Source organism: Lepisma saccharinum, chromosome 2, assembly GCF_977018435.1.
Source record: "Lepisma saccharinum chromosome 2, izLepSacc3.1, whole genome shotgun sequence".
In the NCBI taxonomy this organism is placed as follows: domain Eukaryota; kingdom Metazoa; phylum Arthropoda; class Insecta; order Zygentoma; family Lepismatidae; genus Lepisma; species Lepisma saccharinum.
In genome coordinates, this window is record NC_139230.1 from 85,502,254 (window position 1) to 85,522,129 (window position 19,876).

At 38.0% G+C, this 19,876-nt stretch overlaps 1 protein-coding gene across 5 annotated transcripts in view; it reads left to right on the plus strand.

The window, feature by feature from the left end:
- cos (kinesin-like protein costa) overlaps positions 1-19,876 on the plus strand; it is a 181,767-nt gene that overhangs the window by 54,384 nt on the left and 107,507 nt on the right. For all 5 annotated transcript variants that reach the window (XM_083117471.1, XM_083117474.1, XM_083117469.1 and 2 more), the window contains one exon: positions 10,804-10,979. In XM_083117471.1, coding sequence (XP_082973597.1) covers positions 10,804-10,979 — 176 coding nt within the window. The remainder of the gene's footprint in view (positions 1-10,803; positions 10,980-19,876) is intronic.

Consider the following 19,876-nt stretch of genomic DNA (forward strand, 5'->3'; position numbering starts at 1 on the left):
TCAGTTCCAAAACTGGGGGGGGGGGGGGGCAGGGGGCGAAAAAATTTCTATTTTTTCTTGGTAGACAATGGTTAGCATTAAAAAGCCATAGTGCAGGGCCAGAAATGGAGAGCAACTGTCTCCTAAATCTGCCACTGTTTAAGCTGCTGTTTTTTCTTTCAGAATGTGATATCGGGGCATTTTTTATCACTCGACTCCTCTGTTGAAATGTACGAACTTTGTGTTTGTGCCAAAACGATCTCAGTACGTGTATGTGTCCGTTTCACGAAGCTGTTATGCAATGGACAATCCATTCGAATGTTTTGATTTGATTTGATTTAGTTTATTTTACTTCGCGTTTTGTGCCTCTTGGCTAATTTGCGAAGATGGGGATGAGTGATGAAATGATGAAATTGATGAATGGACATTCACAAACAACCATGCCCGAGTGGGATTCAAACCCAGGACCCTTGGCATCGCAGCGCTATGTGCTAACCACTCAGCCACAGGGTCCGACCCATTCGAATGTGTTCTCCCAGGTTTGGATATGATTCTTTATAGTGTTGTCGCGTGCCTTCGAAACATAACCTTAACAAAAATCCTAATTTTCCAGCCTTGTGATTTGGATCTTCAAGATTTAGGAAGAATTCAGACCGAAGGCACACACACATGGTTTGCAATGAGCGACCCAATCAAAATAAACTTTTCACACCGTAGCGGCACGACAGGCTGCACAAGCCTGTGTTCGATTTTTGAAATCCTCAAGCGACACGTATAGCTTGTAGCTTCAGTGTGAAACCTGGTGGGTCAATCTCATTGTCACCTTGAAACGGCAGCTTGTGTTGACCACAGAAGAAAAATATCTTGTCAGCCAGTGGGAATGTCCCTTAGTTTTATTCTATGTCCTTTTTCTGTGCTTGTTAATTAAACAGGCAACATCTTACTTTTGGGCATACACAAGAGATGTGCTATGCAGAAATTTTAGCGGAAAATGCAGGTTCCACCAGGCATACTGTGCCATTGCTCTACAGTGACAGCAAAAGATCAAGCGAAGCCAAGGGTGACTCGGTAGCTCACTTGGTAGAACAAAGAATGGCACAGTATATGCCAGAGACCCTGGTTTTCGAGTCATGGTCGAGCTTGCTTTTCCCGCTAAAATTTCCACATAGGCAACATCTTGCTTTCTCTTCTCGACATTCATAAAATTTTTGGCCTTCATGGCTGCCCATTTGTGGTAGTTAGTGTTTGAGTGTTTTTCCAAAACAGTTGACTTAAAAGTCCTTTTTTAACCCACGAAACTCTCGGACTGCATACAGGAAACTTGGTTCGGTCAGTAATAAATTGTCACTCAAAACTTAGAATTTCAGTCGATCTGTGCAGCTTATTTCCAATTTTCTTTTTAAAAAAAATGATGCTCCAATGCCCATTACTGCTGAAATATTTACTTTAGAGACCTTCAATCTCTTCGGCACATGACCCGAAACTAGCACTACACTGTCGGCAATGTCTTCAGCTTTGGACCCGAACTTGTAATAGTGGTGGACTTCATCACTTTCCAGCAAAATGTGTCACTAGTTCTCCCCCCCCCTCCCTAATCTCTACATCTTATAAAACTGTCAATGGACACTGTCTGATCACTAATCGACTATTACACTTACTCCTGAAGTCTTATTGAATGATTGTGTTGTACAGATCAACCGTGAAATTGAATCCGCATATTAATATCCATATTATACTCTGGAATGTTCCGCACATAAAATGTTTTGTAGTTTGACTCCACCTGTTATTCAAGAACGTCCCCTCTCGAGCTTTTCAGAGAATTAGTAATCCAACGAATGGCCCGACTCATGGCGTTGCCTTCAACAGTGCTTTCTTGTGCAACTTCCAAATGCTGACAATTTTTTAAATAATGCTGAAGTTCGTTGCGACAACACCGAAAGAGCAAGAAAAGTTTACATACAATAATATTAATAACAGTGTTATCCCTCGGGGTTCTAGAACATTGTCCGCTTTTCCTCTATAATTATATCTCTCTTTAAATTATAATCACAATATTTTATATTTCACACACACAAGCCAAAAATCTCATTTTATCTAGTGTAAATCGAAAAATTTTGGAGGGGGCTTCACAGCACGTGCCTGTGCTGTGAAACATAGAACAGGCTACAGAATTATATGGCAAGGGTGTATGGCTTTACAAATAACATGTGTGTACATTTGATACATAATGTTAATTGCATTCAAGTGTTCCTTCAGTCCTTTCAACAGGTTTAGTTCTGTTAATTAATTTCATAAGATCATTGAAAAAGACCAACTAAAAGTTAAAATGGTTAAACTTGTTCATTTATCTACATATTTTCCACTAATATCTGAAGGGTTGTAATTGGTATCATTTCAGTACGTATGTATTTGTCAGTATTGGTTTAGAGTGGTGTCAATTCATCTCAAGTTCAAACACATCAGATAATTATAAAATGATTTAATAACTGTGCCAGTGATGATGGAAGTCACTTTTTGGTCAAAAGTGAACCACATACACTGGGTTGTGTAAAGAAGAGAGCATGGGTAGGAAATAGAATAGAATATAATAGAATGGTCTTTATTTAAGCAGGCGTGTTTCGGCCTCGTGGGCCGTTCTTACAACCAACCCTTGTCAAAGATACAATAAATGAATAAAAACATAGAAATAAACAACACATTTATCATGATAATACAATAAAGATAATATAAAGATTATACAATAATAAATGATACATTGAATTGATAAGTATAAAAGATTAGTAATAAGTCTTCAGTAGTTCATTGTGTGTGGTGGGGGGGGGGATGTTAGGTATGCATTGTGTGATGTGTAAGTGCAGGTGCAATTGTTTACATATGAAGGTTAATGTTGGGACAATAGTAAGTTCTTTAGTTGTTTCTTAAAACTTTGATGGCAAATAATGTTAGTCAATTGTGCAGGCAGTTCGTTCCATTCCCTTATCCCTGTAATAATGAAGGACTTGTTATAGGTGGCAGTTTTATGTTTAGGGATTTTTAGATTGTGTTTCTTGCGGATAGTATGTTGGACCGAAGTTCTACGAGAGCATATCTTATCGAGTAAGTATTTTTGGGGGTCACTCTTAAGTATTTTGTGCATCAAGGTGAGTGTTAAGTATTTTCTTCTATTGTTAATGTTTAGCCAAGAAAATTTCTTTAAGTAGGGGGTTACATGTTCTTTTCTTTTTAAGTTAAATATGAAATGTATACAACAGTTGTGAATTTTTTGAAGTTTATAGTTTAGGCCCTGGGATATATTACTTTACGCTGGAGCACAATAGTCTAGTGTAGATAGAACGAGTGCTTGAATAAGGCGATCTTTAACATTAGCGTCCAGAGTATGTTTTAAATGATACATAGATTTAAGTTTCTCCAAACAGCTTTTCACAATACATTCTACTTGTGCCTCCCAATTTAAGTGTCTATCGAACACAATCCCCAAGTTTTTGCATGTATCCACTTCGCTTAGCGGTATACTGCCGAGAGTTGGAGAAGAAAGTGCATTTTTGTGAAGTTTTTTAAGTGTACCATGAGTTCCTATGATCATGAAGCAAGATTTTGTTGCATTTAATTGAAGGGAGTTCCTCCGTGACCAATTTGTTATAGCATCAAGGTCGAATTGGAGTTTGGTCATCGCATTATCGTAGTTTTCTGTATTACACTGAATATTGATTTGAGAATCGTCAGCATACTGATGGCAGTGGCAATTTTGGACAGCACAGTCGAAATCAGCTACGTAAATCATATATAGTAGTGGACCTAATATACTTCCTTGAGGGACGCCTTGTTGAACAGCTAACCATTTAGAGTACGTAACTTCCGGTTCCTGATATTTCACACATTGTTTTCTGTTGCCTAAATATGAACTAAACCAATTTTAACACGTTTCAGGTAATGCCATAGTGATACAGTTTGGCCAATAACAATTCATGATTGATCGAGTCAAATGCTCTTGAATAGTCCAACAAGACTAACAGTGTAATTTTATTTTCGTCTATTCCTTTACTTATATTGTCTACGATATCTACCAGCACAGTGCAACTGTGCATTTTTCTAAAACCAGATTGAATGTGTGGTAGAAAACCTTGAATATGTGGAAGTATTTGTTCATAAATTACCTTTTCAAGTATTTTGGACATTGTGGAGAGAATGCTAATGGGCCTTAGATCTTTAATTTCTGTGGGGTTGGATTTTTTAGGTATAGCTGTTACTTTGCATTTTTTCCATTCTTGAGGGAACCAACCTTTGGAAAGGGAAAGATTAATAATGTGCGTAAGAGCTTCTAAGCAAAAGGGGATACAATGTTGCAAAACAGTTAGGTTTATGCCATCATAACCGCATGTATTTGATTTCATTTTGTTTATTATTTTGCGTACTTGTTCACTACTTACTGGGGTAAAAATGAACGGGTCATTGTTGGGTTGCTGGAGATAAGAGTTAATTTTATCAATCACCGCTGCATTGCTATCTGAGGGTTCATTTGGGTTAACAAAAAACTCGTTTACTGCATCAGGCTGAAATGTATCTGAGAAGAGCGCATTACTCTTTTTATTTGGTAAAAGTCCCTGGCTTCTGAGGTTAGACCATAAGTTCTTAGCATTTTTTTATATTCATATTTACTGTTTCGTTCTAGTGTTTAAGTTTTGCATTTCTGACTGCTTTTTTGGCTCTGTTTCTAAAGTATTTGTATGATAGGAGAGCATCTGGGTCTCCTGTATTTACGTACCTCAGATGAAAGTAGTTGCGCAACTTCCAGAATTCCCTTACTCGATTTGAAATCCAGGGGGCGGGAGGTTTGGTTACACGAATTTTTCGCTGGGAGGCATGCTTATCTATTAACCTGATAATGTTATCATTCAAGGCCTCCACTGCTGCATCTACGTCATCGTTTCTTTCTATTTTACACCATTCCACATTTTCCGCATCTTTTCGAAACTTGTTCAAGTCGATGCTTTTGAAATTTCTAATTTTGATAAATTTTTTAAACTGTTTTGGTGGGTACAGGTCAAATATGGAGTATGTTATATGGTGATCTGTAATTCCAGGTAACTAGCTCTGCCCAATTTGCTTTACAATTAAATCTTTTGAACAAACGATTAAATCAATTAATGACTTTGACGTCGCTGTCACTGTAGTTGGTTTGGTAATTAATTGTTTCCCGTGAACTTCCTTGATTATACTCTGAAGGAGTCGAGTGCTGCTTTCGTTATTTCTTAACACATGTTGATATTCCAGTCGCCTAACGCAATGAAGTAATGGTAATTTAAGTACAGGTGTTGGAGGATATCAGCTGCGTGGCTGATGTGAGTATAGCTGACATTAGGGGGTTTATATGCTACCAAAATTCCAATCTTTTTCCTATCGATAGTTAATTTGATTACAAGGGACTCTACTCCGATATCATTATTAACAAACCCATCTAAAAATTTCCATTTAAGCGATTTGGATATGTATAGGCATACACCACCTCTACATTTGTTTAATCTATCTTGTCAAACTAATGTGTAATTTTCGATGTCTATCATATTATTACTAATGTTCGGTTTTAACCAGCTTTCTGTAATGGCTATCAGGTGAAAGTTTAAGTCCAATATTATTTGTTTAAATTCGTCTATGGTGTTTAGTAAACCTGGAATATTTAGAGACACAATTAAAGCCATTTTCAGATTTATTTATTTCAGCTTCGAGCTGTTTCTTTGTTGTAATTACTATGGCGGATATTAATGGGCGACTCCTCAAAGTAACTGGAGTGAATTCTGATTGGCAGTGGCATTACTGCACCATTGACTACATTGGTAGGGTCATTTATATTTATCGTTTCCTCCACTGTTGGTCATGGAGTATATATACTGTCCCGAGTGTGAATTACATAAGGCAATAGCAATGGAAATGTGCATACGTATAACACTTAATTTTAAAAAAACAGGTGCTAGTTTTCATAGTGACTTATTACTTACAATAAAAAAATTTAAAATATTAAAAATAAAATGTAAAGACAAGTAAAAAAGTTAAGAATAAAAAAATTAGAAATAATAAAAATGTAGGAAAAAGTATAAAATGAGAGTACTAGCACAAAATAAAAAAAATAATGAAAGTATTTGTGGATAACTAAAAATGGGAGAACTAAAAATTGGTGAGCTTGCATATACGCTGGCTTGAGTTGGAATAGTAGCTGAGGGCTGTTTACATTTTACAGTCTATTATGTTACAGTTTCTTGCCCTTCTTTCGCCACCGTTGAGAAATGAAGAGAGTCTTGCATGCTTTGTGTGGTTCGGCATGGAATGTTCTCCTTCTCTCCCCTCCCCTCTACCTTTGACCAGCCACAGACAGGTGCCCGTGCGTCATTGATGGCGGAAGCGTTTCCAAAAATAGACACTCCACCTAGGGGAGTTTGGCGAAGCAGGACAGTGTTACTTCCTGCTGAACTATGCAATGTCCTCCGAGTCGCTAATCCTAACAACGTTTCCGTTGTGTAGGGCAAGTATATTTCCATCAGTTGTCCACACTCGTTCGAATATTTTACTTAGTCTTACCTTGTGAAAAAGATCCAGATTTGTTTTCGTGATGTTTTCAGTGATGAAGATGCCTGTCCCTGTAGCCTTGAGGTTCTTTTTGTTTTTGTAGACCAAGTCTCTCTGGGCGTATTCTTCTAGCTACAAAGTGACTAATGATTATTATACAACTGATATTGTCAGCATGTTTTATAACCACCAGATCACAACACTGTACATTCTAGAGTTCTTTGTATCTCAAATTGTGAAACCACAGATGAAAACAAGAATAATTCATGTTGAGGGATAAACAACGTGGTTGATAATAATAATAAGACGTAAGCGAGTTACTAAAGATATATCCTCGAAACTTACATGTAAATGTTCTATTAATTTTGGTGGCCTCTGCCACCATCCACTTGGGAACTCAATGCTTTACTGTTAGGTTGACTTCCAGTTCCTGTTGTTGTTTCCTCAACTACCGCTAGGGGTGCTGGTGTAGCCATTTTGTCTGCTGCGTGCGATGGGTTTCAGCTGTTGTAATAGCGGGAGCCAAATATGATGAGCCTGATCGCTGTCAATATTCAGCTCGTGTGGAAAGTACATAATTGCAAGCATCTCTTTGATTTTGGTGTCAATTAGGGTGTGTGATGTATGTCTAACTGAAACTTTTTGGATCCTGTGTTTGTTGAATTTGAGGTGCCTTGTTAGTCCGGTGGTGGGTTGGGATTTCTTTGAGTCCACTATGTGCTGTTGTATACACTCATTGACAGATCTGATGGATCTGCCAATGTAGTGTGAGTCTCACACTGGGCATCATATACACCTGGGTTGTCTAGTGGCGAAAGGAATGATCTCTTGTGTTTGCTTAGGGCACTGGCTATTTTGTTCATTGGTTTGTGTGCGAGTTTTATATCATATTGTTTCAAGGTCTTGGCTAGGCAGTTGGATGTAGTCTGGTGGTAAGGGAAGGCAATCCATTTAACTTTATCATTGCTGGCTTGGTTGAGTAAGTTAGGTTGTTGTACTTGCATTTCTGCTTAGCTGCACCATGTAGAGAGTTGATGTCCTATGTACGTCACTATGGTAACTTCTTCCTTCAAATCTTCTTCACTTGAACAGTGCGAGAAAGCTCTTCTGTAGAAGTTGAGCCATACATTGGCTTTATGTTGGGGTGGATGGTTGGAAAGGGAGTGGATATACTTATTCCCTGTCCCTGGTTATCTATAGACCATGGTAGTGAATTTGTTGCCCCTCCTTTTGATGATTAGATCTAGGAAGTTAATGATGCCTTGGTTTTCCCATTCTATTGTAAATTTCAACCTGGGGTGAATGTTGCTAAGTTTTTCCATGAGTAGATCTATTTCCTCTTACCTTTTGTAAATGACCAAGGTGTCATCTGCATATCTGCCATATTGTATGTATCGGAGTTCTGGTGAGTGAAGAATATCTTTTATTTATTTATTTATTGAAATTTCCAGTACAGCAGAAGCCATTTTAAACCAGAAAGAAACAACGGTAAAACAGTACACTAGTGTTAAAATGAACATATGAAACAACTAGGTGCATAACAATGTTTGCTATGGGAGCGGACAGGGGTTGCCCATGGCCAAACCTTCTGTTTGTATGAAATACTAGTCTTGAAATTGAAAATAGTTGTACCTGAGGCAGATTTCCAATAACTTGGATACCTCAGACACTTCCACTGGTGAGACCTTATTGGCGAAAGCCATATTTCCACTGAGGTGAGGGCTAGGTTGATTGGGATGGAGTTATACATGTCAACTATATGTATGCTGGCAATTTTGGCATGGTTGGCTTGTACTATTGATGTTATTAGTTCTTTGGCATCTGTGCTGTTTTGGAAAATGTTAGTCAGTTTGTGATTGTGCTCTGAGATTTTCTTTTTTAGCCACTTTGTGAGGTGGACCGTTGGTTGGTTGAACCCTGCGAGGATGAGGCACATCGGAATCCCCTGTTTGCGCTTATTTGGAATGCCATAAGCTATGGCGGGAGATGGGTGGGTGTTGAGGAGAAGTTTGCAGTCTTCCTGGTTCAGCATTACACAACTTTCAACTGCACGCTTGATTATGTGTTTGCACTTTTCGGTTGAGTCCCTGTCGATGGTCTTGTATGAATCACTATTTAGTTTTTCATGCATTTTGCATGAGTAGTCACCTTTATACATGATCACATACTGGTTTGTTTTATCTGATTTCATGCACTAACACTGTTGGCTTCCAGCCAAGATTTGAATTCGGTTAGCACTGACCTGATTTCTTGGTGGGTCGAGTGGGATTTGGATGCCTTCTGTAGGGCCGCCTTCTGCAAAATGCCTGCTGTCGTTGTCCGTATGCTGTCCGCTGCTTTTTCTGCTGCACATATGATATCTACTGTGGGTGTCATATCAGTGCTACACCCCGCGAGATGGGAACACGCCAACAAAAATATAGATTACGTGCTACATACTGTAAAAAATGAAAAACAGGAGACTCATCAGCAAACTACACCACATTGGGGGAAAGTGGCCGAGTGAAAGTGTAAATGACCCAAAGGACGGACAAGTGAACAACATTGTCAACTTGACGAACCTCAATGTTCCACAATCCTTCAAAAATCTCCTAGTTTTCGGAGAAAAATTAATGTACTAACCAGTGAACCCCCCACCCAGTTTACTTTCCCTTGGTAGATAAGGTTTAGCATAGTGTGTGGGCAAAAATAGCAAAAAGGGGGGAGCAACTGCATCCCTAATCGCCACCACTGATTAACATAATTTATTGACTGAGATTAAAATATATAACTTTAGATTGACATTAATTTTCCAGGGATGCTGCCCTCCCCTTTGCCCTCCCCCTGGACATCCATGATGATATGTATTAAGTCTTCTACTCCAAGAAAGTGGTCATACGGTGTAAACATTCAGATACATGTTGCAGTCTTATTGAACTATTAAGTGAAATACAAATAAAACCATCCTTTTCTTAAAAACACAATTTTTGAACCTTTTCAATGTAACCAATGGAGGTACAAAATACATAGTACATTATACCTTCCGTCTGACAAGACAAAATGCACTATCTTCTTCTGCACTATCCCCAACAACGAACAGTGAAATTTCTTCGTGAACATTGGGCCTCTTCCTAACAGTTTTTGAAAAAGCTTGAAATGGCATGTTTACTAGGCAAGTTACGTGGAACAAATACATAGAACGTCTTAAGAAGGAAACTACCCTTCATGTTACAACTCGCATTAAATAATTTCCCGGGCACGATACCTTAAAAGCAGCTGAATTTTTTGCTCTAGTGTAAAGAACAACAATGGACAGAAAATAAACCGTTTATCAACAATGCAACAAAAGAAAAAAACATAACTCACATTAAGCTATAGGCAATTATAAAAAATCACGAACAGACCACTTGGAGAAACAAAAGAAAAAAAAATCATATCAACAATGCTGATGAAAGAAAATAAATGGCCGCTGATCTTTACATAGGTTTCCGCCAGTACATAAAGTATCGGCACCTCTTTAAGCGCTTGCCTGTTGCATACAATAATAATAATGGTCTTACTTCAGTACCTATCATTTGGCGCTCAATATGATGACATGACATAATATTACATATTAATGCTAGTGTTTTCAGTTGAACGTAGGGGGTGCGGCAGAAAATTAAGGGGTGCACAACCACCCCCTTGTGCCCCCCTGGCATCGCCCCTAATGTATCCCCTCAACTCTAGTGCATAGCATGGCACTCTGTCTGCTTGTCTGCCATGGATGTCAGCATTTGCTTTCATACAAGTGACTGTGTGATGTTGAAGAAGAATTTTTATATTTGCTTTTGTGTAGATTGATAAATTAATAAATAGTAAACTGATAAGTGTTGAGTGTTCATAAGTGTTATTGGTGTTGTTAGAATGGCACAACATAAGTTCATTTTGGAATAACAATTTTTTATGCATGAATCTTATGTGATAAAGTTCCAAATTCAGATTAACTTCTGGCATACAGAGGACTTGCAATGAATGAAAGGCATGTATTTTGAGGCAGTGGTATAATTCTTTGTAAGTCCCCAGGTAGTCAACGACAAAATGAATTTTTCAACATAACAATCACAGGTGGACATGAGACTTGTTGGAGTATCAGGGTCCGAAGTTTGAATCTTGGTAAGCATCTTGGTCCTCCTCTTCAATCATTGATTTATATTTTTTGTTTGATGTTCTTGTAATTATGAGTAGAATTTGCTTTTTTTTTATTTTTAAATAAAACATTGTTGTTAAGATTTCATTCTTTCTATGCAGGATTTGGATATGCTTCTAGACATGAAAGTGGAGTGTCGAAACATATGTGAAGTTCTCAGTTGCCTGCAAGCGGGCATTACTAGTTGCTATTCAGGAATGATGGTAGTAAATCAAAATTCAACTTTGTCACATGTTATATTCAGTTTATCATTGGAACAACAATGGATGGAAGGCAAGTTGTGTTAAAAATACTTATGTTCATTTTCTTCTAATAGTATTGTGCTGGGCAGAGCGGTAGCGAAAGGGTGAAGAATTTTCATAGCATGAGACTGTCAGGGTTAATTCTCCTCCGTTACCACTCTAACCAGGCACTGGGAAAGGGTTACTGCCATTTTCTATTGCTATTCTTGGTCGACAATGAAAATAAATAGCTGTCAATTTATACTAGAATCTATTCTATAGAATGACATAAACAAAATTAAGAATTACAACTCTCCCACCCATTTGTTTTACATACGATAAAACCCCGTTGGCCAAAGAAAAGAAAATACAGTCAACTCTCGATTCAACGACCTTTCACAGTTCCCGGGAAAAGGGTCGTTATTTCGAAGGGGTCGTTATTGGAATTTGCACCAATTTTCAGCTTAAAGGGAGCTGAAACGGACAGAAAGATGCCTAGGAGATAGTAACACCATTTATCCTGGTAGTTATACAACCTGTTATGCACAGGATGCGTGTTGTGAGAAGGAAAATAGAACATGAAAAAGTTTTCACAAACGAGAATTTATAATAATGTTACTTTGTTTCAATTGTGCACAGTCGTTGCTTTTCCAGTAAATTCTTACAATTCTAGTTCCTGAGAAACCCGTGTGCACTGAGACCAGGAAAGGAAAACAATCTCTCGCTTATTGCAAGCGAAACTCGAAGAATCTTGACACCAGTCAGACTGGTGACAGCAAAAGTCGGGAGATAATCGGGCAGAATGAATGTTGGATTTTATACAGGTTCACTGGAGCATTGTCTGTTACAAGATTAACTGGTAAGATTAGATCTCTCGGGAGAAACAACACAGGTTGTCTCTAGGCACCAGACAAAAAAAATAAAGGCAGGGCTGTAATTTTCGTTCTGGTTCGGCTGTTTAAAATACATCGTAAAAAAAGTCACTTTTCTTTGCTTCAAACAACTTCATTCTCTCTCCTTCCCCATTCAAGGGAGCAGTCCAAACTCCTTCGTTGACTTGCATTGTAATCCAGCGTGAAAAAGGAAACGCGCAACTTGCGATCTGTTTTCACCCAATGCGTATTCTAGGACACATCATTAAACAGCGTGGCAGTCGATAATCATTCGGGTTTGGAATTGAATTTCACTTTAAACTGTATATTTAGTCCCGATTAGCCCATCAGCATAAAATGAACTGAAAACAAGCTTTATGAAATTGCGCATTTTCACATGTCAAAATGGTAGATCGTTATTTACTCTCATGTTAATCGACGATTGAATGTTGGATTTAGGAGTATTCTCGATGTCAAACACCCACCCCTCCAAACGTTTTCCCCTTGAATAATGTCTTTTTAATCGGTCTCAGCGACCATTCCTACATTGAACTTTTTCCCCCTCCACATGAATGGTTCTGAAAAAAAAAAAAAAGCGGATGCAAATTAAATTAAAGATTTGCTTATCAGAAGGCGCAGAACATGAAGTTATTTTAACTCTTGTTTTCCTTTCTGGAGATCGAATTTCGTTATCGTCAAATCAAAACAGCTTTGCGAGATTCAAAACAATAACCTTTTTCTTCACGCTGGATGAGTCATCGCTGTTATCGGTAAGGGACAGCTTTGCAGATGCTAGACAAAACACTGGCGCCAGCTGCATCGTAAAAACAAAGACACCGGCTGGAAGTTCGAGCAACAGGTGGCGGAAGAGAATAATCCCAGCATTTTAAAGATAACGCAACTGTCAAAGACTGAACTTTTAACAGCAGTGTAAGGAAGAAAGAAATGACCCTTGCTTTAGGTTTTACCATGCAACAGACAATAATAGGGGCAATATTTCCTATGCAGACAACAGCATTAAAAAAAAAAAAAAAAAAAAAAAAAAAAAAAAAATCTGCAATTATCAACATTGCCGTGCACACCAGTGGCGGAGAATGAGCTGGGGAAAGGGAGTTGGGTCACGTTTTTTTATTACTTGTTCTATGGTTTTTGTTCGTTTCAAGAATATATTCAGAACTGGTTGCCCCATTTTAGACGTCAAAGGAAAGGAAGAGGGGTGGGTCATTTTCCACCCTCGCCTGTAATCAGCCCGCATCAGCAAGAAAATCGGGGCTGAAACAATCTGCATTGCCCCCCCCCCCCCCACGTTTGCTGGCATGAAAAGTGGGAGAAGTCAGTCAGCCAACGGAACACTTTTTTGGCAGATATTACGACATCGACACAATTAGGAAAACGTATGAAGTGGGATTATGATGCACGTAAGATCGAAGTAAACTTTTATGGAAACCTGGATGACAACGCATTAAGCGGCTTGACGATCTTTAGTTCACCAATGTGGTTTTGATTATCTAAAAGTTTCGCTTTTTTATGAAGTGTTGCAGGGAACAAAGAACACTTTTTGAATGAAAGCTGTTACCGGAAGTTATCGTCTACAAGGCCGAGAGTTGCTCACTCACGGGAACCTGCCCCGCGACAGGTTAAGTTTGCAGCAGGTTTTATGTATCAATCCACTCTAGAGCGGCACTCAGCATCCCCGTGCCAGTCTCACCTTAACCGCTGAGCTGTTCATATCACAGACAGTGAGAAAATCCGCAGTATTGCAGTTGAACTATTTTCTGCGCGCACGTTTGGGTCTATATATGCGAAAAGTTGCTGCAAGGTTAACCTGTCGCGGGGCTTAGGTCAGAGCTGGACAGATGGGCCAGACTTCCAGGCGCCAATCATCTGTATTTTCGAACATTCCTGCGATGTTATCTCTCAAGGTGGTGTATTTATCGATGAAAGAGCTTGACCTGCCATACACATTGGCAAAGTCTGCAAGTCCAGCAGTCATTTCAGGCTGCTCCTCCCCCCCTCCTCCGCGAGTTTTAAGCAGCTCTTAGGACAAGGAAACAAGTCAAGTCGATTTAAAATAACATCCAAGCACATTCGATTTTCTTTTCTCGCGTATCCAAGAGCAAGCCTGGCGCGTTGGGTAGCGGCCGTCGGGTGCGGTGTAACATTGGTGCGCTTGAGGGAGGGGAGGGCAGAGGTCAAGTGCTATTGGATATCACTCAAGCATGGTATGGTGGTCTCTATTTTTAGTTCAGACCTAATTGTGAGCGGTAGAGCGCTCGTAAAGGGAATGAGTGGAGGAAAAAACCGCATTTTTCGGCCGATTTCCTTCAATTTTTCAACTTTTTTTTTCCAAATTTTTCAACTTTTTTCTAAATTTTTCACGGTTCCCGGGAAAAGGGTCGTTACTTCGAGAGGGTCGTTATACCCGGGGTCGTAGAATCGAGAGTTGACTGTATTTCAATTGTGAGTTTAGTTCAGTTCGTGCACGTTAAAAATTCAACTTGATAAATTGGAGGTCCACACACTTAGCTTCCACATTTCCTCTGTCCGTGAGGGTCTACGAGACGTGGGGCGATAGTAGGAAGTGCCACTGCTGCAGTCGGGCTTGACTTACGTGTCTGGATCAGCTATCCTCGCCTACAGAGCACTAAATTGTTCTGGTGATGAGCTCATCTTCTTGTGTTGTAGCACAACTCAGTGGAACATAAATCCTCCCATCCACTGTACTCTTGTTTCGTCCACCTCACCAAAAGACACAAAGGAGCTCGAACAACGAAAGTTCTTCTCCTTTCCACACTTATAACACAGTTGCACTCCTCCTCTCGTCAGATTCTCAAACACACTGTTGGAAAACCTACGTTTCCCTCTTCCAACAAAATTTCTTAAAAAAAAAGAGAGAAAAAGCCAATCAGCCAGTCAGTTCTATCGCCCTTTGGCTCCTCTGTCCTCCCTTGGACCAATGGTCAACCGTCTTTCATGGTTCCTCTCCTTTTACCGGGTTTTGCACAAAAAAGGGGGAAAAGAAAGTCACTTCGTGGAGACCCCCCTTTTGCATAACACACAGAACTGCCAATTCGTGTCCTTATTTACCCCTAACTTAGTTCCTGTACAAATTCTTTGTTGTAGCTTTACTACTCTATTATTACATGTATAAACCACCCTTCATTCCTATGCAATGGATAGAGGATTCTATTATTAATTAATTGTCCAAATGATGAAAATGTAAAGTTTAGTTAATTATATAGGGGTTTGGTTATACTGGATCCTGGGGTGTCGCTGGAATGCAGGAATTGGGGTAGCCGTACGGCCTCTCTGTCTTCTGGGTTGACAAAGAAAAAGACAAGAAACGATCGACTAAGAAAAACGAAGAAAGAAAAATGATGGGCTTGCCAACGAGGAAAGAAAATATGAAAAATTAAAAGCATAATACTAATAATAATAACAAAATAAAGGTGTGCAGTACAGTATGTTTTTTTCAAAAGCAATTATATGTGCATACCTGTAGCTCAAATTCTGTGCATTTAATTGTTTGAAAACATCAAGAATGCAATACAGTGGAACCCTGATTTTATGTTCCTGAATTTTACATTTTCCTCCATTACACATTCAATCATCCTGGTTCCAATACAACAAAATGTAATAAAATTTTCCCAGATTTTACATTTTCATGCATTTAAATTTTTTTCACTTTGGTTCCATGAAAAACGTAAAATTGAGGTTCCACTGTAATGTAAAAGAATTTGTCCTTATTGGTGTACTTTTGATCCACTACTCCAATGAGAACCTGCAATGATGATGGACTGTATTGAAACAAGGCTGCCAGATACATGCAAACAGTGCTTAGATTTAATCTATATTACTTTTTCTGTCGATTTACTACAGAGTAAAGTCATGTTTAAATTTATTTTACATCCTGAGATACATATATTAATATCACTCTCCTATTCTTCTTACTTTTTATACTTTCTAGATATTTCTATTTCAAAGCCTATATGTAAGGAAAAAGGACCTTAAATAAATCAGTTTCTTTAAATATCTATGGGAACTGAGTTGAGTATATATAGTTCAAGTTGGGGGAGGGTTCAACTTTTGGTACGATTAGTGTTGCTTTATTTCATAAGTGAAAACCCGAGACACTGCTGACTGGAAGCTTGTTAGGGAGCATGGGGGTGATGGAGGAGGGGGAGGCTGGACCCGACAAATTTGTATATATGTGGAACATAATTATTATGTACATTTGTACAGTCCCATTATCATATTCTTTAAACTTATAAAAATAAAAGACAAAAATCCACTTCAAAGTATATATCATTAACCCTTAACTGGGCAACCAGTGTCTATCAGACACTGTTGCTTATATTTTTTGTCACATACTCGAAACAATACTTCCTGCGAACATGATATTTTTTTACTTTGTTTCTCTCTTTTTTCTCATTTCACAATATTTGACTATGTTTGATAAAGAAGGTCAGGCGTAAAAAAGTTTTTTTAGTTTCACTTACGTAAACGGGCAAGCAGTGTCTGTCAGACACAGTGTACAAACAAAAGTTGTAATATAACTTGAATATGTATTAACAAATATTTAATAAAAAATTAAGTATTTAATAAGACATCACATAAATATATTTTTAACGCTAAAATAGAAAAAATGAAACATATATGAGCAAATAAAACAATTTCCTCACACTACCTTCCAGCTTAACATGTTTCATATACTATGCTGCAAAAAATGCAATTACGATGATCATGATGAAGAATACAAGAATACAAGAATTATGAACATAACAATGATGATTAGGTTAAATATCATGTTTCTAGCTTGTTTCCACAGAGATGAAACATAAAAATTTCACATTAGAAGGGCAAGATCCATTCAAAACAATGCGGTGTCAGATAGACACTGCTTGCCTGGACACACTACAAAAATAGCGTGCCCAGATAAGGGTTAACCTTGCAATTCCTTTTTGGTGCCATAATGAACTAAGCTGTTATCTCAAAATGTTGAAACTTTATTTGAAAACTGGGGACTGAACAGTGCAGGCACCTAAGCACTGACTGTTTACAGTAAGCAGCTTACTATGCAGTGGAAGAGATTTGCAACTGAAATTCAGTGCTGCTAGCAGATGGCCGCACTATCATGAAGTCAATAGCTATGCATCATCTTCTTGTAACTCAATAACTCTTGCATTATCGAGAGGGAGCAGTTCAATGTACAGTTAGATTGTTTTGTAAAATGAGCAATTTAATATTACACATTTAAATATAAATGTAGTTCAGGAAAGTATCCTTAATCATTTTTTCTTTCCCACCCAATTCCAGGACATTTGTGCATCCTGAAGAAACTATTCTGGACACCAGAACAAATTATATCATTCTGGAATTGTCCCAGAAAATCCAGGATGTAGTAGGCCTAGGTATGATGATCGGGCTATCAAAATCCAATCTATCAAAATTATCAACCAGGCCATCAAACATTTTGACACACTGTTCCATTTCACATTTTTGTAATAAGTTTTTACAATTTTGCAATGTTTTGACTGTGTTCAGAGAAATGTGAATTTAATTCTACTACAAAATGATTAAAAAATGGACGATAATGGTTTACTTTGTAATATTATTTTGTGATCTCAGCTGGTGAATTGTTCCTCCTATTTGATGGCTAGGTGTTCTAGGTCTCTTCATTTCTTCATCATAGTCTCTAAGTAGTTTCTGTGCTTTGAAATAAATTTCATTAAAGTTCTCAGAACCCTCTCTTAGTTTTTTTTTAAAAATATCTCTATTAGAATACTGACATGTTCACGATACTGAACAGTCCACCTTTTGAGGTGCCCAAAATAATGTTCGACTGCTTGAAAACAATTTGGTTAGAACAAGTGGAGATATTTAAAACTCCCCACAGGTTACACACTGAAGAAACTGAAAAGCTTGCTGAAATGTTTCTCTTGTTGTGGTAAATTGTAAAGCCTGTAAAGTTTCTACATTTCCACAAGTCACGCTACTTAGTTTTGATACTTTTCTGTTTACTTTGAGAATGTTACGGTGTTTCCCTGGCTTTCTTGCACTGCATTTTTTAAAAACCAAATTCCTTTGAGAAGACTACAGAGAAAAAATACAACAGATTTGACAGTCCCAATGTAGTTTCTTATCACATAAATTTCATATGGGCAACAGGTAGAGTTAAAATATGTGCTGAACAATGCACAGGATTGCTTTTGGACACTTCTCTGACACTTCTCTGAGTGTCTACCACTCGTTACATTAGCACCATCATATTCTTCACCAACCATTTTTTTTCTTCTAAATCCACACTAAAACCGGAGAGAGTAGAAGTAATAGAAGTAATAGCTGAAGTTAACCCAGATGCAGTTACATTTCCAACAGGAACTAATCAAATTGGAAAGAAAGTTTCCCGTTCCGATCTAGACTTTGGGAAATGATTTGTCGACTTTCGGGATTATCAAACAGTTGGGAAATTTCAAATGGTCAAAAATTAGAACTTGAGGAATACTTAATTCTTGAATGGTAGTACAACATATCAGGAACTTACAATGAAATGGTAATATTCGTGCTACACGTTCACAAACAACTGCTTTGGGGCAGAAATTACATGTAACATTATAGAAATTGTGAAACGTCAGGAATTTTCTGAGCATTTTCCAGAGAAATTCTGAAACTATCAGAAAATTCCAGACATTTGGTCTACAATCTCATCTGGTGTGTGTAATTAATTTCTTTTCCATCCGTATCCCATCCTATACATCTCTAATTTAGAACAATATAAGTCCGAATAAATTTTTATGAACAAGCGGATAGAACAGGTAATCTGGTCATTTTACTGAACCCAAAGGGGGGGGGGGGGAGTTGGACCCATTGACCCCCTTAAATACACCGATGGGTATACGTCAGGAAATGTCAATGGAAATTGTGAGAGCTTAAGAAATAATTATGGCTGAGCTGATGCTGATACCAGTACCAGTGGAATCGGTATAGGAAAGTATCAGTTGAAATTTAATCACAGACATAGGATGATACTTTTTTCGATTTTGAGCATCATGTAGAATCTGCAAAAATATGACACTTTCGTAGTCTAAATGTCCTGGAAATTATGCAAAATGCATAACTTTTATTATTTTTGCAACTGCATTGTGGAGAGATATCAATCATGATTCTCTCATGTGAAATTATGAATACAGTGGAACCTCGATTTTTATGTTTTTCAGGGGACCAAGTTGAAAAAACTTAAAATGCTGGAAAATATAAAATCTGGGAAATTTTTTTAGCATTTTGCTCTATTAGGATCATGAATATAGAATGTATAATGCGGGAAAATGTAAAACAGGGAAACATAAAATCAGGGTTCCACTGTATTCTAAAGCAAATCACTGGTAGATTCATGTGGTAAACTTAAGTACCAATGGAAAACTTATTCATGTTAAGAGACTTTAGACATGGTAATATATTTATATACACACATGAAACGTGCTTACAAATCTGGTTTATTTTATTTGATTAATTTTGGTGACGATGGTCACCATCCTTAGTGGAACTTGTAGTTATCCGCTTGGTTGGCTTCTGGTCAGTGTTGTTATGATGCTAGATATGCTGCTGCGTCATGAATGCAGCAACAGCAGTACACCTAGCAACAATCATTGTAACAGCAGAGACCAGAAGCCCACCAAGTGGTAAACTACAGCTTCTGATGTGGATGGTGACAGTGGTCACTGAAATTAATGGAAAACTTACATATTATGTAATTAATTTATAATTATTCTGAACTACAGGGCAATTATAAATGATTCATCGGGTTTGAAAGGGCTGCATTAAAAAAATATATAACACATACAATAACATGAAAATAAACAGAAACTGTCCATGTTTCAGACATACTTTCACAAATGTTCAATGTGGCTTCCTTTTGTCATATGACACACATTTATGCAATAGTCTAGTTCGCCCCACATACGCTGCTAAGTCATCTTCAGCACATCGCCCAATCCAATGGTGTGGGAGTTCTTTGTTCAGGTAGTGACACACCTCAGTCTGCAAATGGGGCAGTGCCCCATCAAGTTGGAATATGAAGTTAT